Consider the following 18,139-nt stretch of genomic DNA (forward strand, 5'->3'; position numbering starts at 1 on the left):
AAGGTAAATACATCATAAAATATTGTACAGGAACTTTAGTATGAAGAAAGTCATAAGTGCTGTACTTATTTCAAATTAGTTGCAGATTATTTTATTAGGAAATGTTGTAAGAGAACACTTGTGTCCTGGAGAAACTGTGACAGGAATGCTTGCATGTTTTCCTTTTAATATCTAGTGTGGGAAAAATGTATGGGACTTATGATGTTTGTTTAGCAGGTATCCTATAAAAGGTACTAATTTCTGTTTACATAAGAAAGCATACCCATAATGTAAGTGAAAGGGGAAGGATATAAGTTAGCATGTAATAGATTTGTCCAAATAATAGATGCATTTCTGGAAATTGAAATTTATGTTGATCATAATGTATTTGGAATAAGCAAATCTAGGATTGCTTATTGTTAGTTCTCATTGAATATCCAGTAAAATATGGAACGTAAGTGTTTTTTTCTTCAGTATTTAAAATATATATGTGCATTTTATTGCCTCAGGTGTGCTGACCTTTCTAAGAACTAAACGGTGCCTGTGAAGTTCTATCTCAACACACTTAATGTCTAGTTTTATTTCTTCCCTAGCTTTTGTAACAGTAGTGGTGAGGAAGAATGACCTGTTGTTTCCCATTGAGTCTATTCCTCTGAGATCTGTGGTTTGGAAAATGATGTTAGGGTATCTGGTGGTGGTGCTTAAACCTGAAAGGTTATGTAGTAGCCTAACGTGCTTGTCTTTTTCCCTTAAATGCTTCTGTCTATACCATAACACACCACTGCATTCATTCCTCACCTCTGAAGTCCTTTTCCCTTGCATTAAGCAAGTCGTCTTGGACTGGAATCTGCGTTTGTTTTTTTTTGGTTGCTCTCAGAACAAGTCTTTCATTTTCCCTTTCACAGTATTGTGGTCATTGGAAAGTCTTTGCCAAACAAATTTCCATGTACTTTACTGTTCAGGTGACAGGTTAATTGGCTGTTGATTGATGATTTTTAAATATCATTTAATTTTAATCATGGTATGAGTACATATGATTCAGCAGATGCAATTAGTCAGGTGACCGTTCATATTATTTGGTATATTTTCTCTACTTGCTCTTTGATTTTTGAAATGTAGTAAGCTATCAGGCAAGTAATAATTCTACTTTGTGAGAAATGAAAATGTCTTCAGCTCAAAGTATTTAAAATAAGCTCCTGGTGACTACCTTTAAAATAGGCTGTAGCACATGAAATGCATTTTTTCAGAGGATGTTTTCTTTTACAGCAGTGTATTCCCAACATTGAAGCAAAGATAGCAAAATAATTTTGGACAGGTATTTAACTTGTCCTGAAATTTTGCCTATGCAGTAGCCAACTGCCTTGTGGATTATGCGTTTTCACACCATTAAATAGGAAACAATATCCCAAGTTTTCTTGGGGTTCTTTATTGCAGTAGTAAGATAACATTGCTTTTGCTGAAGTTTGTGTAGGAATTAGTGTCTAGTCAATGATGCTAAACAGTGGAGAAGGGGACTGGGGAAGCAAATTTATGACTTAAGTGTGGTAGGGTAGAATAAGTAAATATATTTTATTTTTAGATTCTAGGAGTTACTGAAAAAACTGAAGTGCCCTTGTTATGGGTTTATAAATGTGCATCTCAGAAATTTTAATTTGGAAAAGATAATATATTTATATAACTTCCATAACTGCAGTGTGAGCATGTTCTTAAAACAACAGATATTACTTGAGGGGGAAAAAAATTTAAATAAAATGCTTTCTTTTGCAGAGCTGGCATAAGATGGATTGAGAGTCTAAGTGTCAATTTTAAGTGTGTTTATCTGTTCAGGAAGTAATTTTGTAGGTTTTTTGTTTGTTTGTTTGTTTGTTTGTTTTTTTAATATCTGATGTATGAAGTGTTGAGATTTTTTAGCACACTTCAGTCACACCAATATCTCTTGCTACTACATCCTAGAATCAGAGGCTTTAATTTTAAAGAAGTGCTTTTCATAGATCTGTAAAGCAAATATAATTAGTTATAGCTTAATTGTGTGACTAGTTGAAGGGAAAGATAATTTTGTACAAGAATAACTTTATTTTTCTTTTAACAGAATTCCTGTAAATACTAGTAAATGTTGCTGATGTAGTGCATTCTGGGGATACGTTTTTACTACAGATCCTACCAAGGCTTTGCAAACAGGATGAACATGTTGCTGTTGACTGCTTACTGACAGTAACCAGCTGGGCACTTTCCTCATGATGTTCTCATTCTTACATTGTCCAATTGGAGTTTGCTTGTACTGATTTTTTAAAAAGAGGAAGAAATCAAAGTGGAGTACCGTAAACTTGACATGGAGAATAAAAATAAAGACAAAGATAAGCCAGATGAAAGAATGGCACGGCCTAGTGGGAGATCAGGCCATAATACACGTGGAACTGGTTCTTCAAATTCTGGCGTGTTAATGGTTGGCCCTAACTTCAGAGTTGGTAAAAAAATTGGATGCGGTAATTTTGGAGAACTACGGCTAGGTAAGATCCTTGTTTCTGTATTTCAGTTTACATTATTCAAGGCCATTTTATGCAGGGTAAACATGAAAATCTCTGTATGAATACACCGTGCAGCTTTTCAAACTGCTTTGAAACTTCAGATGCGCAAGGCAAATTTAAGCCATCTTTTGTGGCTTTACCCTGCCAGTGCAAGCTCCGTGGTTTGTGAAGAATCTCAGTAGCAGGAAACTTTCTGGGATTAAAAATGTTTTCTAAATACGTGCAGTGCTATCCTAAATTCAGTCAGTTGTGTCTTCCAAGGTGCTGGAAGTTACTTCATGATTATTGTAGTTTCCTATATTTTCTGACTTCCTGAAGCAATTTATTCATTTGTGTTTGATACTAAATTATGTGAGACACGTCCTTCTCCTGTAAGTCCAGCTTATAGTACTGTGGTCTTGCAGATCTCTTCAAGATACTGTAGCAGACGCTACAGCATTTTTAGTAGCAGCAAACACTTGGATTCCTTCCTTTTCTTTCTAGTGTAGTCAGGCCAAACACTGAGCTGCTGTTAGACATGGGCAGTGAAAATCCATCTGTAGAGAAAATTTGGGAGATGAATAATTAAATCACTTCAGTTCCCCACTGAACAGATGGCTGAATATCAAATGGTGGAGAAAGCACAGACTGAGAAGGGGCTATAGGGTTTTGAAGAATTTGGGCAGCAAAGCTGGAAATATTACCATTTATTAACATAGACACTAACTGTGTCTGTTTGGAAGACTATATATTTAATTTTGGAGACTTGGATTTCCATGATGGACAGCATGATTAGCCACGGTTTTCAAGGTGTGTGAATTCTGTATGTGTTAACAAATTAACTTGACACCTAATGGCAAGAATTTATTCCAGTATTCTTGAAAGGCTTGAGTTAATGCAGTGCTTCAAGCTTTAAAGAGGGGTGGGTTTCAAAGTTAGATATTTGAGACTATGGTGGGCTGTGTAGGTGTTGTTTCTGTTCATCTTTGCCTGCGGGACAACTACTACTCATGGTCCTTCAGGCAATATTTCTAGTATAGTGCTTGCATAAAATATAACTTGTTTTAATATAGTGCATTCTGAGGGCTGTCAGGATGTAAACAAACTTAGCAAATTAATACTGTAGAGGGATTAAAGACAATATTGCTGCAGCTCTGACTGAGGGCACTGAATTTAACAATCTCAATAATAGGTACTCTTGTTATTTCTAGTAATAGTTAAACAAGAGTGATACATTTTGACCTTTACATGGTACATATGTGCCTTTGCAGTCCATAAGTCAAGCTGAAACTCTGTTTTTCAATCTTCCATAACTTTTGTATACTGGCTTTGAATGATAATTTTTATTTCAAACCTCTTCGTGAACTAAATCAAACCAGAAGAATTAGTATTACGTAAAGGCAACTACAAACTAATAAAGTTTTTTCCTGTCTCTCATCTTGGTCACAACATACAGAGTTAATTAAAAATTAATATCAGATTAACTCCTTTGCTTGCAACAGGTACAGAGTGAAATAATCTTTCATTTTAAATACAATATTAATTTAGCTAACACATAGTCTGACAGTACTGAAATAAAATAGAACAAGGAAGTAAAAGAAATAGGAGGAAGATAATAGGGCAGTGTACTGTTCTGCAGCAGTCACCAGGACAAGGGCAGCCTTTCTCATTTTAGTGTCTGTGGGTTTTGCATATATACTAGAAGTTTCAGGGAGTCCTTGTATCTTCTCTTCGGGGCTCCTCTCTTGCGGCAGTGGGTGGCAAGTTCGCCATAAAGCAGGATCTTAGGGAGGCGGTGGTCCTTCATCCTGGAGACGTGCCCTGCCCAACACAGCTGTGTTCTCAGCAACATGGCCTCAGTACTTGTAAGTGCTGCCAAATTCTTATTTATTATTATTTGTGAGGTAAGATGTTTTAAATGTAAGTTACTGAAAGCAGGAGTTAAGATTGGTATTATAGATTCTGATTTGTTTGTTATTTTTTTCATTTGTGTTGCTACAGTAGCAAGTATTTAGTGGGCACCTTTTCTACAAAGATGCACACAAGCACTTTGTTTCGTATACTTCTGCAAATGGGAAGATTTGAGCATGTGTTTAAGGTCAAATCTGAGATACTTGAAGGAGGAATAAAGTTGTTAGAGCGGTGAAGTTGTGCTCAGGAGACAGAAATTCAGTTATGAATTGGTAGCTGTTGTAGTTCTTCCACTTGAGAAGAAAGCAATGGTCAGACTTCAGTAGTGACTTGTGGATCCAAATGGTAGCAATAAAAATGTAGCAAATGACTGATTTGCAGCCATTACCTTGAAAAAGACTAAGTTGTTTTGAATATTGGGCTGTTAGTTTTAAGGGTTTTCTGAGTTATAGTTAAGATAAACTGATGGATTAGTAACAGAAAGCTTGTTGCTGTTGTGATGTATTACTCAGTACCTGTTGTGTGTTTAGAGACAGATCAACAGGGCTGTCAAATCTGCTCTTTGCCATATTTTAAAGCGACAATTGTCTTGACTCACCATATGGAAAGTTAAGGTACCTTCTGATGTTACTTCAGAATACATGTGTCATTACAGCATCTGGCTGCTGTAACCCTGTATCCAGTTACTTAACGGTAAATGGATTTGTTACCTACTCCAAGTAACTGATTTATATATCTAATAGGTAGAGCGCGCAGGGCTCCTGCAAGAGTTTCTGTGAGTATCTTATGGAGTGTAATGCTGTGCAGAGACACAGAGGCCACTTCAAACAAAGTACGCTTTTTGACAAAAATGTAACTGAAATAATCATGAGATAAGAGAGAACCATTTAAGATGCCTGTATTTCCACTCTAGTCCCTGGAAAGGTCTTGGAATTACACACCATATTGGTGGTCCAGTTAAGGCATGCTGCTCATATTGATTATGTGTCTGTTACTGTGCAGCCCTCAGGTAACTTGCTTTTGGTAAAGTTGATCTCTTAACAGACGTGATGTTATTGTATCTTGTTTCAGCTTTACAAGAGTAGTCTATTTTTTAAAATAAGAGTCAGACCTGAAATTGTAGTTTTTGACTATCAGTGTAACTTGATTAGAGGATGGTGCTGATAACACCAAGGCAGGTTCAATCCCTACACGGACCATTCATGTAAGAGTTAGACTTGATAATCCTTGTGGGTCCCTTCCAGCTCAGAAATTCTGTGACTGTGATTCTGTGTAACTGTCTTTACAAGGAACTTTTTTATCTTGGTCCATGTCTCTTCTCTGATTTATTTAACAAAATTGAGCTTAAAATGGCAAATTCAGACCTGAGTAATATTACAGAGAAAAAAAGTAGAATTGTCATTAAAAATAATATATACTAAATGCATTTGAAGGCTGTAAAGAAACAAAAAGTGCTGGAAGTGACACCTTACTTTTTCCTTTATTTGCTGTTTTTAATTTTACACCTATAAAGCTTGTTATAGCATTTTAATCTTTGCGTACCATTTGAATTAGTGCTTATTGAAATATGCTTATCCAGTTACAGAATCATTTTTAAAGCAGCAAATGCATTTTCCAAATGGAGTAAGCATATCAGTAATGTTCTTGTCTTGTCCTAACTTCTAGCTTAGTAAATTACAGAACTGAGGAAAGGAAAAGTCCTAATTAATTTGAACTTTGGTGTTTCAAAATCATATGACAATATTAAAGTAAGTTTCAAATAACAATAAAAATGAAAACGTGGAATATCACATTCCATTTATAGTAATTTATCAATTTTCAAGCTTTTTTTAGTACATAAAAATTTTACAAACTTAGTGACATAGCTGAAACTCTCAGTGAAATTGCCACTTCTTACACTGTTCAAGAAAAAAGTTCTCTCTATGGTATTAGACTAATGAAGCTACATTTCTTAAGTCACTACCAGAACACCTAGCACCTTAGATGAAAATGTTTCAAAGACTTTCTTGATGTTTAAATGGCATTTTACTTTAACAGAAAAGCCAATGTCTCACGTTCTTGTTTTTATTCTTTTTTCAAGGAAAAAATTTATACACAAATGACTATGTGGCAATTAAACTGGTAAGTTAATATTTTTTTAAAGGATTTGGGATGAAAAACTAATCAAATTTTTCCTTTCATATATATAATAATTTGATTTCTTTAATGGAAATCTTGAATACTCTTGTATGATTTCATCGAAATAGATAAAAGCAGTCAGTGATAGATGTAATTGTATATGTTGGCCATATTGAATAAAACCAGTGTTTAATTGCTGTCACTGTTCTCAAGGCTAAATCTGTGTTTGCAAAGTCTGATGATTTACAGCTGCTTCAAGGATACACTTGACAGTCATCTTAGTAGATTCCTTTGTTGTCCAATAAGTAGAGGAACAACAAATTAAATGTGAATCTAACATCAGGTGACTACAGAGAAACTCCAGCAATTCTGCAGACTGCATGTAATTTAATGCCCTTACTCCTGCTCCAAACAGTTTTCCTCTTTATCCATTGGTATTTGCACATCACTTTTGGTGGACACGTTTTATTTGCAATGTTGTGTAATGTTTCTTTCACTTGCAAACATGGTAAATTTGGATGTTTTGTTGATGTATTCTTGTTCTGCTTTTCTCAATCTTTCATCAGAACTACTCTTGTAATGCCATAGTTTGCTTTTGGATACTTTAAACTTCTTGGTAAATTGCTGTTTTCATAACCAAAGTATTTCATGATGAAATTCAGTTATTTACTTTTATCACTGAAGGAATTTTAGGACTCCAGTTAATTTCTTGTTGCTACAGTAGAATAGAACTTTTTTCATAGTATAGTATGGTCTCATTAAGTGAAAGGTATGTGGAAACAGAAATGCATGGCTTTAGATGAGAAATCTGAAAATCATTACAAACATAATAAACTTCTGAAAAATACTCCTGTCACTGTCCTTGCTTAGTAAAATATTTACTTTGGGAGTAGTTAAAGTTTTAAAAACATACAAGTTATGGTTTGAAATACCAACATTGGATACAGTTTTGAGGGTTATTGTGCATTATATCAGATTAAAACTCATTTTGTTTTAACGTTTGTTGAACTTATTCTGTACGTCCAGTGAAACTTGAAAATAGTTTGAGAATTCTTCTAGCTAAAGCCAGTTTACCACAAAGGGTACTTAGAAATATGTTGCAAGATAGTGATTTTTTTAGAACACTAATTACTTGATGTAGAGCAAGAGAACTTTTTTAATCTGATCAGTTTTGGTAAAACCGTTTTTATTATATGTAACTTAGTAAACTTGGCTACCATTAAACCCATTTCAACTGTCAAAAGATACTGTTCAGTAGCAACACTTCCTGTATTGGTTTCCCAATAGCTCAATCTTATAGCTGTTTATTTCCAGCTGATCAAAAAGCTTGAAGTAACTTTTTTGTGTAACTTAAAGTCACAAAAGAACCAATATAGTAAAACATGTCTGTAATTTACTACTACTGCTTAAAGAACTCTGAATATGAAGTTAACTTTTTGAGTTGTCCTCTTACATTAGTGGTGTGAAAGGCTGTAGTATCTTTGCAATAAAAAGCAGATGGAAGGAATCATAGTGAAAATCAACACTGGAGTTTGCATCATCATTGTAAGACAAAAATACATTTATTAGACAGTAGAACTAGTGGGTTCTTTTAATATGGTTCTCCCTGGTTTGCTTTTTTTTCAGTATAACTTTTAGATCTTTTAAACTTGTTTCCAAATTGGAAAGGATTTGGTCACAAGATTCAGTCTTTTAAAAGCACTGCATCAAACTGTAGGATTTAGTTGGATTTTACACTTTTTCTGTTTCTCCTATTTGAGGCAGTGCCAGGACTTTATTCTAACAGTTAGGTAGGTTGTACTTGCTCCAGGCACACCATCCTTGCCCTTTTGAAATGTAAGCCTTAGAGTTTTTCTCTGGCACTTACTAGTTCTGTGCTTTGAAAGCAGTCATTATGCCTAGTCTTTGTTTTGTTATCCTAAATGAAGCACACTTAATTTCCTCTCTGTTTTACATCTGTTGTAGTTCAACTTTAGCCTTCTTGAATGGGGTTACTTCAATTATGTATGTATTACAGTTTGAGCAGTTACTCTTGGCAGGTATGGTTGTGGTAATCTCTCCAACTGTATCGTAAAATTGTGTTTGAATTCCTTGTGGTAGCATTCCATTGTTGACCTACTGTCGTCTTGTGAGCAGCAAGACATCTCCTATGCCCGATGTTTTGTGTATCAATGGTAACCTTATATGCCAGTACAGGAGGACTGTGTGGGTTTCTCTGGGTTTATACAGCAGCTTTCAGGAGTACTTCTAATGTTAAAAGTAAGCGTTTGACTGTTTTGACTTAACCTTTTCATTGTGTTGAATTAATATTTCCCTCATGGATGAAATTATACAAGAATGTTCCTTTTAATGATGCTTGTGGCAACTTCAGGACTTGCGTAACAAAATAGTTTATAATTGTGAGGCCCAAGGGTCATACAGTGTATGCATTTTAATGTATAATGTTAATATGTAAATACATTATTTATTGTGGTAAAACAGCTACAGTTCCAGATTCTTACTCTTAATCCGGCTTCTTTCATTATGGCCTGTTCTGGTTGGGGAGATACTCAAGTTAGGTTAGAATAGACTTTTTTAAGAACTAGAATGAGACTCTTAAGAGCTGGAATTTATCAGTTGTGCACTGTGTAGTGGTGTTTGTATGTTTCTGCTGATCTATTAGTATACAAATTGATTTCTTGTGGTTGGGTAGCCCTTTAGCAGTAACTATTTGGTATATATGAACTCTACCTTTCCTGCTCACTTCTTCATTTATTGTTAGATTCACTACTTTTATTACATGACCCTGTATTTGACTTAAACCTCCTATTCAGCTTTTTCCTCTCCTTCATTCTTTTCTTCCTTCGACAGGTTTCTTCATTGCCCAAACTTACCTCCTCTGCAGGACACTTAAACACTAAAAAAATACCAACTAAAAGAAACAACTTCTGCTTGAGCTTGTCATGATCCACCAGTAGGGGCTGTGATGTTTACTGTTAATCCTTGTTGGGCTGAACAAAGACACCAGGTCATGTGTCAGGGAGCTCTTGTGCTTCATTGTACAGTTGCCTTAATTCTGGCAGCCAGCCCACTGCTTCGACTCAAATGGCTAACAAGCCCTTAAATTCTTACAATACTTTTCTTAAAAGTGGTGGCTAACAAGCCCCTAATTTTGTACAGTACACTTCAATAAGCTCTCAACTCCCACAGCAAACTTCTCAAACGTGCTGGCTCGCAAACCACAACACACCATTTCAGTTCTCAGAGGTGCTGGCTACTGACCCACAACACACTTCCACAACTCACCACTCCCACAACAAACTTCAGTATGGGGTAGAATATGATAGCTGTGCTTTTCCCATGCAAAGCAAGGGAGGAGAGAAATACAGGTGGAAAAGAGAGAGAAAAAAGAAATTCACTTGTGTGTAGATTCTATGTTGGTCCTGCTGTGTGGATGGTCTGGAGCTGGGATAGCAAGACAAAATGAGAAAGAGAGTGAGAGGGGCCAGTCTGACTCCTTTTATAGTTAACATTGTGCAGGCTCTTATGCAAACTAGACCTTTCCTGCCGTTTTGTTCATGCATGCACAGCCAGCCCTTTAAGCCCTTCTCCGGGGAGTGACTTGAGGCGAGGGACTGAGCACAAGTCTCAGGTAGAGCAGGAAGGTGGCTCAGAACAGCGCTGCCCCACCTCCATGGGGCCCTCTCTTCCAATCACACTTTTTCTGTTATAAGAGTCACAATGTTTGAGACGAAACGTGGTTATACCTGGTCCTCCACAGAGCTGCTTCTGGAAATAAGTCAATTTTTCTTTCTTTGTGTGAAAGATAGCAAGTTACAAAGTAGTCATTGTAGTCATTGCTGCCTTTAAACTGTAATCTTTAGGGCACTGATTCATTAGTCCACTGTTAAGATTTGAATTGCTAAAATAAGTGAGGTGTGTTTGGAAAGAAGATTGCACTTGGTTTCAAGATTAGAATGCTTTCTTCCTCCTTTTTTTGGTTTCAAGGAATTACCGCAGTCTAGAATGATACTTTTCAGCATCTCTTTAGGAGGTTGTAGTAAATCTAAATCCTAGTGCATGTCTGTTTAAGAGACTGGTCTTTTCCTGTAACAAAAGAATTTTTTACCTGAAAATAGTTTTTGCTTGCCATTGCTTATGGAAGTGTGAGGCAGAGACTCTGAGCAGTAGTTCCCACTGTATGCCCATGTATATGCCCATGTATATGCCCATGTATATGCCCATGTATATGCCCATGTATATGCCCATGTATATGCCCATGTATATGCCCATGTATATGCCCATGTATATGCCCATGTATATGCCCATGTATATGCCCATGTATATGCCCATGTATATGCCCATGTATATGCCCATGTACTGAGCAGGAGTTCCCACTGACTGACTTAAAAACATGAAAAGCTGATTATTGATATTGTGCTTTGGGTTATCATAGTTCTCGAAAACTTCAAACCTTACAGTTCAAGTACACTGCTTTTTCAGAGCCCTTTAGAAGGGCAGTGACGTCTTCAAAATGGTATAGTAGTTTATTCTAAGTATTTGGGACAAAAATAATTGTGAAAAAATACATTACGGACTTGAAACAGATTTCACATTTCAGGCGTCTTTATCCTTTTATTTGAACGTATAAACATCCTACAAAAGAAAAATAGGAAGGAAAAAACTTGGCTCAGAAGACCCTGTCTGATAAACTAAGGAGCTGTTGTTTCTGTTGCTCAGGTAACTGGGGCTTAGTAAACTGCCCATTGATTCTTTGATGGGAGCAAGATCCCGTGTCCCTTGTTAAGAGAGAAATGATCTTTTGCAGAGAAAACAAGGTGTCTAGGTTTTAATACTGAAGCTTTGAAATAATTAGAGTTGAATATAGAAGCAGTGTAGGGAAGGTCATTTACAGAAACATTGCAAATCTCAGAACAGTTCTTTCAGGATACTTTAGTGAAGACCTGAGTTTATGTAAGTAAAACAAAATACAGTAGTTTCTTTTGGAAGGCAGAGAAATTGACTTCAAAGTCCTCTGAGATTAACATGATATTTGAAGAGTTATGTGTTCCCAAGCTTATTTTTACATGCCGAAATGTACCGAAACACTAATGAAAATAAAGAATCGTGTTTTGCCATTTCTTTTTTTATTCTTGTAGAAAAGAAAATTGTAGGTGAAGAGCTTATCGTGCTTGCCCTTTCACATGTTTTGTTGAACAAGTTGATGTATTTCTTTTGCATGTCTGGAGTTACAGGAAGATATCTAAATGTCCTTACAAAAATAAGGCAGTTCCTAAAGGCTGCCATCTAGTAAATGGAATGCAAGTACATATTACCACATTTTGTTCCCCTTTACTACAGGGAGTAAAATTATTTAATTGTCCCTCAAAGTTTAACTTTAGTCTTTGGCTGTTATGTAGTTGTCAAGTAGACTTGCTTGACTGCTTGAGAACATTGCCTTCTGGAGGCTTATCAGGACTGTTTCCTGCAGATGGCCAGAACACGCAGTGCTCATGAAGAAGTAGATGTGTATGTCAAAAACTGGAAGGTGTTTCTTTTCCCTAAAACAACTTTTTGTGTACATTTATTCATGTAAATTTAATACATACAAACTATTTTTCATCCTTTTTATGGGACCATCTTACAGCATTGAGAGGCTATTAAGTTGTTAATGTACTACCGATTGAGGCAAAACTGTATAATTGAACAAAGTTAAACTTAATTAAGCCAGTGTCTTGTGTTATTATAATCAGCAGACATGCAGAGTTTTGTGGAATAAAATATTTTCCTTATAGCAGGCAGAATCAAAACTTTTAATTAGACACTATGTAGAGAGTGATGTATTTTGTAACTAACAGACTTTTATAACACTGCTGCAGGCAAACTAGTAGCTAAATTTGCATAGTTTTGTGAATGGTTAAAATGTTTAAATAAATGCATTATAATGGATTTACTCATACCTCTGAAAGCTGAGTACTAAAGGTTGATAGTTGCCCTGATTTGCTTAGGCTCATGTTTACAGTAAAGTGTTTTGTTTGAGAATATCTGTCTTCAATACTTGATCATAAATTTCATGTGTGCTTCTCATAAATTGTAACTAGAATTGTCTGGAGGCCCAGCTAGTTTTGCTTAGTAATTAATTTTTTGAAGGATAAACACTGTCTTTTTTAGAGTTCTTTCTCACTTCTTTGGAAAGGATGACAGTGTTCAGCTATGATGAATGCTCTGAAGCATAAAAAGCATATAGTAAATTCTATTTCTTTTTTGCAGAACCTGTTACATTGGTCTTTCTTTACTTTTAGGCATCAACCTTTGGCATCCTGGCAACATCGATTTACTGACAGGGACTTTGACAGGAATTGGAAACACCAGAGTGTTTGAATGAGATGGGTTGAGAAAAAGGACTAAGTTTCTCATGATTGCACATGAGCTCATAGTTCTTATGCCCTGGATATGACATTAGGAAACAACACAGGTCGATAAACTCATAGCTTCTGGAGAAGATTGTGTGAGGAAAATGATGAGCACCTTGCCCAAACTTTTCCAGAAAATTGACATCCAGCATTATCAGTTATTGCTGCTAGCTGTATTAAAAGACTTACCAAGTATGTGCTGCAGTTCTAGTAGTAACAGATTGTGTAATAATAATGCACAGATAATGTCCAAATTATCACTGGTGCATTGGAAGATCACAGAATCAGTTAGGTTGGAAAAGACCATTGAGACTGAGTCCAGCCTATGACCGAACACCGCCATGTCGACTAGACCCTGGCAATAAGTGCCACATCCAGTCTTTCTTTAAATGCTTCCAAGGATGGTGACTCCACCGCCCTGGGCAGCCTGTTCCAATATCTAATCACCCTTTCAGTAAAGAAATTCTTCTTAATGTCCAACCTAAATCTCCCCTGGCTCAGCTTAACCTTAAGACTGTGTTACATATCACAAGAAACGAAACAAAAGATGCCCTAGGAAATTACTTCAAGAATCTTGTGGAAAAGTACCTTTAATTTGCAAAGGGAGATACTCAAGAAGTTAGGGCTTTCATTTAGGTTGTTTGTGTGTTCCTGTGCTTCATCCTGGGAGTACTGATCTATAAGACTGGACATACTAGCATGTCGAACACAGAACTAAGATTTCATTAATGTACATAAATTATGTTTAAAAAGGCAAGATTTAAACTACAAACTTATTCTGGGGCTTTTCTTTATTTTGGATTTATAGTTTAGGATGGTGATACTCAGTTTCTGCTAAGCTTGTTACTATTTGGTGAAAGGATTCGGTATTTTTTGTTAAGATCCTAGGATAAAACATTTTTTAATAAGGATACATTCATTGTGGAATAGGTTTTTGGAGAGTCTTTTCAAGCTGTTAAGTTGCATATCAATGTCACTTTTTGAGAACTGCAAGTCATAACACGTACATGCTTTGGAGTGCCATGCTGTTTTTTAGGTATTCCACTGTGGGTCTGTGCTTTGGTTTGCATGTTGGACGCTGGTCCAGTGGAGCCATGCAAGTTATAATTGGCCCTTTATGCACTAGTGTCACCCGAGGGAGGCTTCATTTTCTTGGTTTCTTAATTGCCAGTAATTTTGGAAAAAACATTCAAACTTTCTATGTGGCTTGGAAACAGTAGGGCTAGTTTGGCTGGTAGTAAGTTAGTATATTAGTTTTTAGACTTTATTTTAAATGTTGTTTTTGTTTTTAAATCAGGAGCCAATGAAGTCGAGAGCACCACAGCTGCATTTGGAATACAGATTCTACAAGCAGCTAGGATCTGGAGGTAAAAAGGAGTATTACGCATTTTACTGTGATGTAATCCAGGCTCAATTTTTGACAGAAGTTTTTGGATTTAGGGTATAAATCTACTTTATAAAGTGTTCTTAGTTACTTAAAGCAGAAAGAAGCCCCATGAGTGAGTGGATTAATGTATAATTTTTTTCAAGTGTTGTAACACATTTTTGTTCTATTCTTTAATTTAAAATGTGTTTATGGAATCCTGACTATTTAATGAACCTTAGCTGTCACAGCGTTTGTCTGCATATGGGTATGCCTTAAACTAAGTAGTCTGAGACTATTCCCAGTGCATTCTCTTTGAATAAACACTGCAGATCTCCAAACTGCTGATTACTAATCACGTATTTTTATTTAAAGTTGCTGTGATACTTCAATAGCTTCAGACTCAAGTTAGCTTTACTTCACTTTCGTTGATACAGTATATATTGCTGCTTGCTAGTTTTAAACCTCTTAAATACTTCTGTAAAAAGTTTAACTTTAAATGCAGTTTAATATTTGAATTTCTCATTTCGCTCCCCTTGGTGCTTTTATACCCAGAAGTACTCTTATGATGGTCGCCTGAATGATCCAATTGTCACCTTTTGCTTTTATAGGTGAGCAATACCTAAAACTTCTCACATATTTTTGTGCCTTTCACAAAACTGCATATAATCAGTTAGCAAGATGTGAAGCTTCTTAAACTAGGGAAGTGAGTGCAGATATTCTCTAAATCAGTTATAACCTAGGAAAAAAACCTTATATCTTTTCCTTGAAAATGTTCATTTAATTCCTAGATTAGGTCATGTAGTTAGCTATTTTCCCATTTTTTACTAATATAGAAGTTTATAGTATAAATGGGCTACTAACTGGCTTTTTACATGCATGCTCAGGTGGTTTTTTTAGCAAAGGCAGCCTGGATTTTGTGACTGATTTTAGTTATGCTTAAACTGGTATAAAATGCTATTTAAGATTAAAAGTCATGTCTGAAAGTCAGGGAATACCACTTTCATTTTGTTACCTTGAATGTGTGTGCATTATAATGACTTTTAATACTTTTTAAATACCACTTTCACTTTTTTACTTAAAATTCAGGATCATATATTCATTGCTGCAGTGGCCTGGATAGTGTTTCTCTAATTTAGTAGCTTTCAACATTTTTTTATGTTCTTTGAAGGCTTTCTCTGGTGAAACCTACCTTCTAATATGTTCAATTGATATAGAAAATTTTTTTGATGCTCTAAGGATGAATGCTTTGCAACCAGGAATCTTTAGAGACAGCTCTTTGCAAGACATGACATGGTCTATTCCTCTTCATAGATGGAAGATAAAATTGCAGATGTCTAGTCAAAATGTTGAGTCTTAAATGCTTGCTAATTGGAGAATGTCAGCAGAATATGATGTCTGGGTGTTCTTTTGTTAGTTATAAATTGTCAGCATACCCTAGATAGACTACTGAAATAGCTAATAAGTGCAAAACTGAGATCCTAATTACTTAACTAATGGGTAATGGCAACCCACAAGTTAGGGACTGTACCGAGCTGTGAAAACCAAGGTGTAACTATCTAAAATTGGAAAGGAGCTGTGTGTTGGAGGTAAGAATAAAGCCGTAATTTCTAGTTCAAACTTCAGAAATTAGGCAGTGCTTCTCAGAGGTAGGAACCCTAATGGGAATATTTCTTGGGTAAAAAATGTCTTAGTGAATGTAACTTTGTATACCTTTTTGTTTACTGAATAAAGTAAGATAAAGATAAAGCTGGTGACTTACTGAGCTTCATCAATATTTATGAAGAACCTTGTCTTAGACGTCCTCTGTTTTTGCAGTAACCTGCTTTTATTCAAAAGTGAAAGCCTGCCCCAGCACATACAGAACCCTGAAAGCTCCTTTCTCAGCCTTTCTCAGGTACACACTTGAAGCTTGTGGTAAAGGCTCACTGAGAAGAAATATTCTTTTTCCTATCTTCTACTTAGAAGTTGAAAAAATTGCTGATTCCTTACCTTTCTACAGCAGTCTCTTTTTCCGTCTTTGCAGGAGTTGGGTCCTCAAGCCCAGGAAGTTACGCAGTCTAAGATTCTTCTAGAAAAAAAGTTGCAGTATTATGTATTTTCTGTTCTCATGTAATCTGGGGCAGTTGGTTTACTGATTTTTCATAAGATGCTTGTTTACTATCAAGCATAGATGTAAGAAATTTTGTCACATGAACAGTTGGAAAACATAGTGTTGGAAAATTGGTGGACCAAGTGATAAATTCAGGAAGCAGCTAATCCTTCCTAGAACATGAGATATTAAAAAATCTTATGCTAGATCTATCCATGAGGACAGTGTTGCCGTACGGGCAGTGCTGTACTTTTGTCAGAGCAAGAGTAGATTAAAGGAAGTGATCTTGAGTGTGCAAGTTGCAGAAGAGTCTATCATAGGAGGTATAAAAGTAGTTTTTACTGCTGGAAGAAATTTCAAGTATAGTAATTGTGAGCAGATGAGAGGTTTCTCTGGTACATAATTACTCACCACACTAGCAGTCACAATTGTCTGAAGCCTTCTGGCTTTTAAGTCCCTAAAAATCCACATTTGCAGACTTTCTTAATTACAATGAAGTAATCTTTTCCTTAGTAGTTTTTGTTTATTCAGACAACCTTTTTGTAGTTTGGTTGATAGCTTTATAACTGTGTGGACTGGGTATTTTGCATTTAATTGTACAGAACTGTGCTTCCCCTTCTCATGTTTACATGTATTCATGTATATTAATAGTAAGTGACTACTATAGTTTCAGAAGCAACTGGAGAAAAGGGAGTAGTACTCCCTTTCTTTCCCACTCTTGTAAGCAGAGCCATTATTTTCTGAAGTCTCAGTTTATGCTGCAAACTGACTTGTGGTTAGTGTGAAATAACCTGATGCTTAAGGGATAAAATTCCTGTAGCCCCTGTGAAATCCCGCCGTGTTTGGAGATGGCATGGGGAGGAGGGAGTGGCATTAACATGGCAATGAATAGTTCTGGAAGAAAATGAGGTTATTTTCCTGCAGTATCTCCCTGAAAGCAAATAATGAAACTGTTATTAGGATTACAGGTTATTTTACCTTCCAACCCTTTTCAACAGAACTCCTTTGTACTTCCTCTGATCTTGTGGACCTCCTTGAGGAGGAGGAAGAAGTAGCATTTTGAAATTGTATGTTTTCATGGTATTCCCTTGTCTCAAGCCACTATTTGTCTACTGCAAATCTCTTTATTTATTCTTATAATATCCCTTTCTCTTTCTTTTCTAGTGACCTCGTGGCTTAGATTTTTTTTTTTAATATATTTTATTAATTTCTGTGGGAAGAATCTTGCTCTTCTCTGTTTTGAATGCCATGAAGATGGAAGACATGCTTGAATGGAAGAAAATTTGGAGGGATCTTTTGTAGGTCTCCCTGAGAGAATAAGGGAAAAAATAGACATGAAATATGATAGATATGCAGTTTTTATATATAGGACTTTTAAACTGTATTAATTCTTTGTATTTAATAAAAAGTGCTCTTGACTTGCATGGGTAATTATTAACATTTCAGTGTATTCCTTTGGAGAGAATCTGCTCATAAAGAAGGTTTACCTTTACTCTTAAATATACTTTTTATTGATTATACCTCCTAAAGACTCCTAAGGAGTCTTTCTGTTGTGCCTTTTGCAGTCAGTTATGTCTATCTTGCATTGGCCTTATTAGCCACCAGCGTGCTTGTAACAAATGTGGATAGAGCCTTTCCCAAATCTTCGTTCGCAAAGCCCAGCCATGAGTGATGAACGTTTTATTGATGTGCCTATGAATGTGCAGTATCATGTAGGTGTTTGTCAGGAAAAAGAAAAGTGAAGAATCTTTCCTAAACAGGAAACATTTTATGTACTTTT

General features: G+C 35.9%; 1 protein-coding gene across 10 annotated transcripts in view; it reads left to right on the top strand.

The window, feature by feature from the left end:
• CSNK1G3 (casein kinase 1 gamma 3) overlaps positions 1 to 18,139 on the top strand; it is a 67,077-nt gene that overhangs the window by 17,531 nt on the left and 31,407 nt on the right. For 6 of the 10 annotated variants that reach the window (XM_027710256.2, XM_039383086.1, XM_039383088.1 and 3 more), the window contains exons 3-5: positions 2,069 to 2,486; positions 6,475 to 6,515; positions 14,202 to 14,271. In XM_027710256.2, coding sequence (XP_027566057.1) covers positions 2,309 to 2,486; positions 6,475 to 6,515; positions 14,202 to 14,271 — 289 coding nt within the window. In that variant the 5' untranslated portion in view covers positions 2,069 to 2,308. Of the gene's footprint in view, positions 1 to 2,068; positions 2,487 to 6,474; positions 6,516 to 14,195; positions 14,272 to 14,822; positions 14,879 to 18,139 lie in introns of those variants that run through there. The other 4 variants (XM_039383084.1, XM_039383085.1, XM_027710262.2 and 1 more) reach the window with 3 other exon arrangements.

The sequence above is a fragment of the Pipra filicauda genome, unplaced genomic scaffold (genome assembly GCF_003945595.2).
Source record: "Pipra filicauda isolate LSUMZ 115617 unplaced genomic scaffold, ASM394559v2 scaffold29_size4552773_pilon, whole genome shotgun sequence".
NCBI classification, from domain to species: Eukaryota; Metazoa; Chordata; class Aves; order Passeriformes; family Pipridae; genus Pipra; species Pipra filicauda.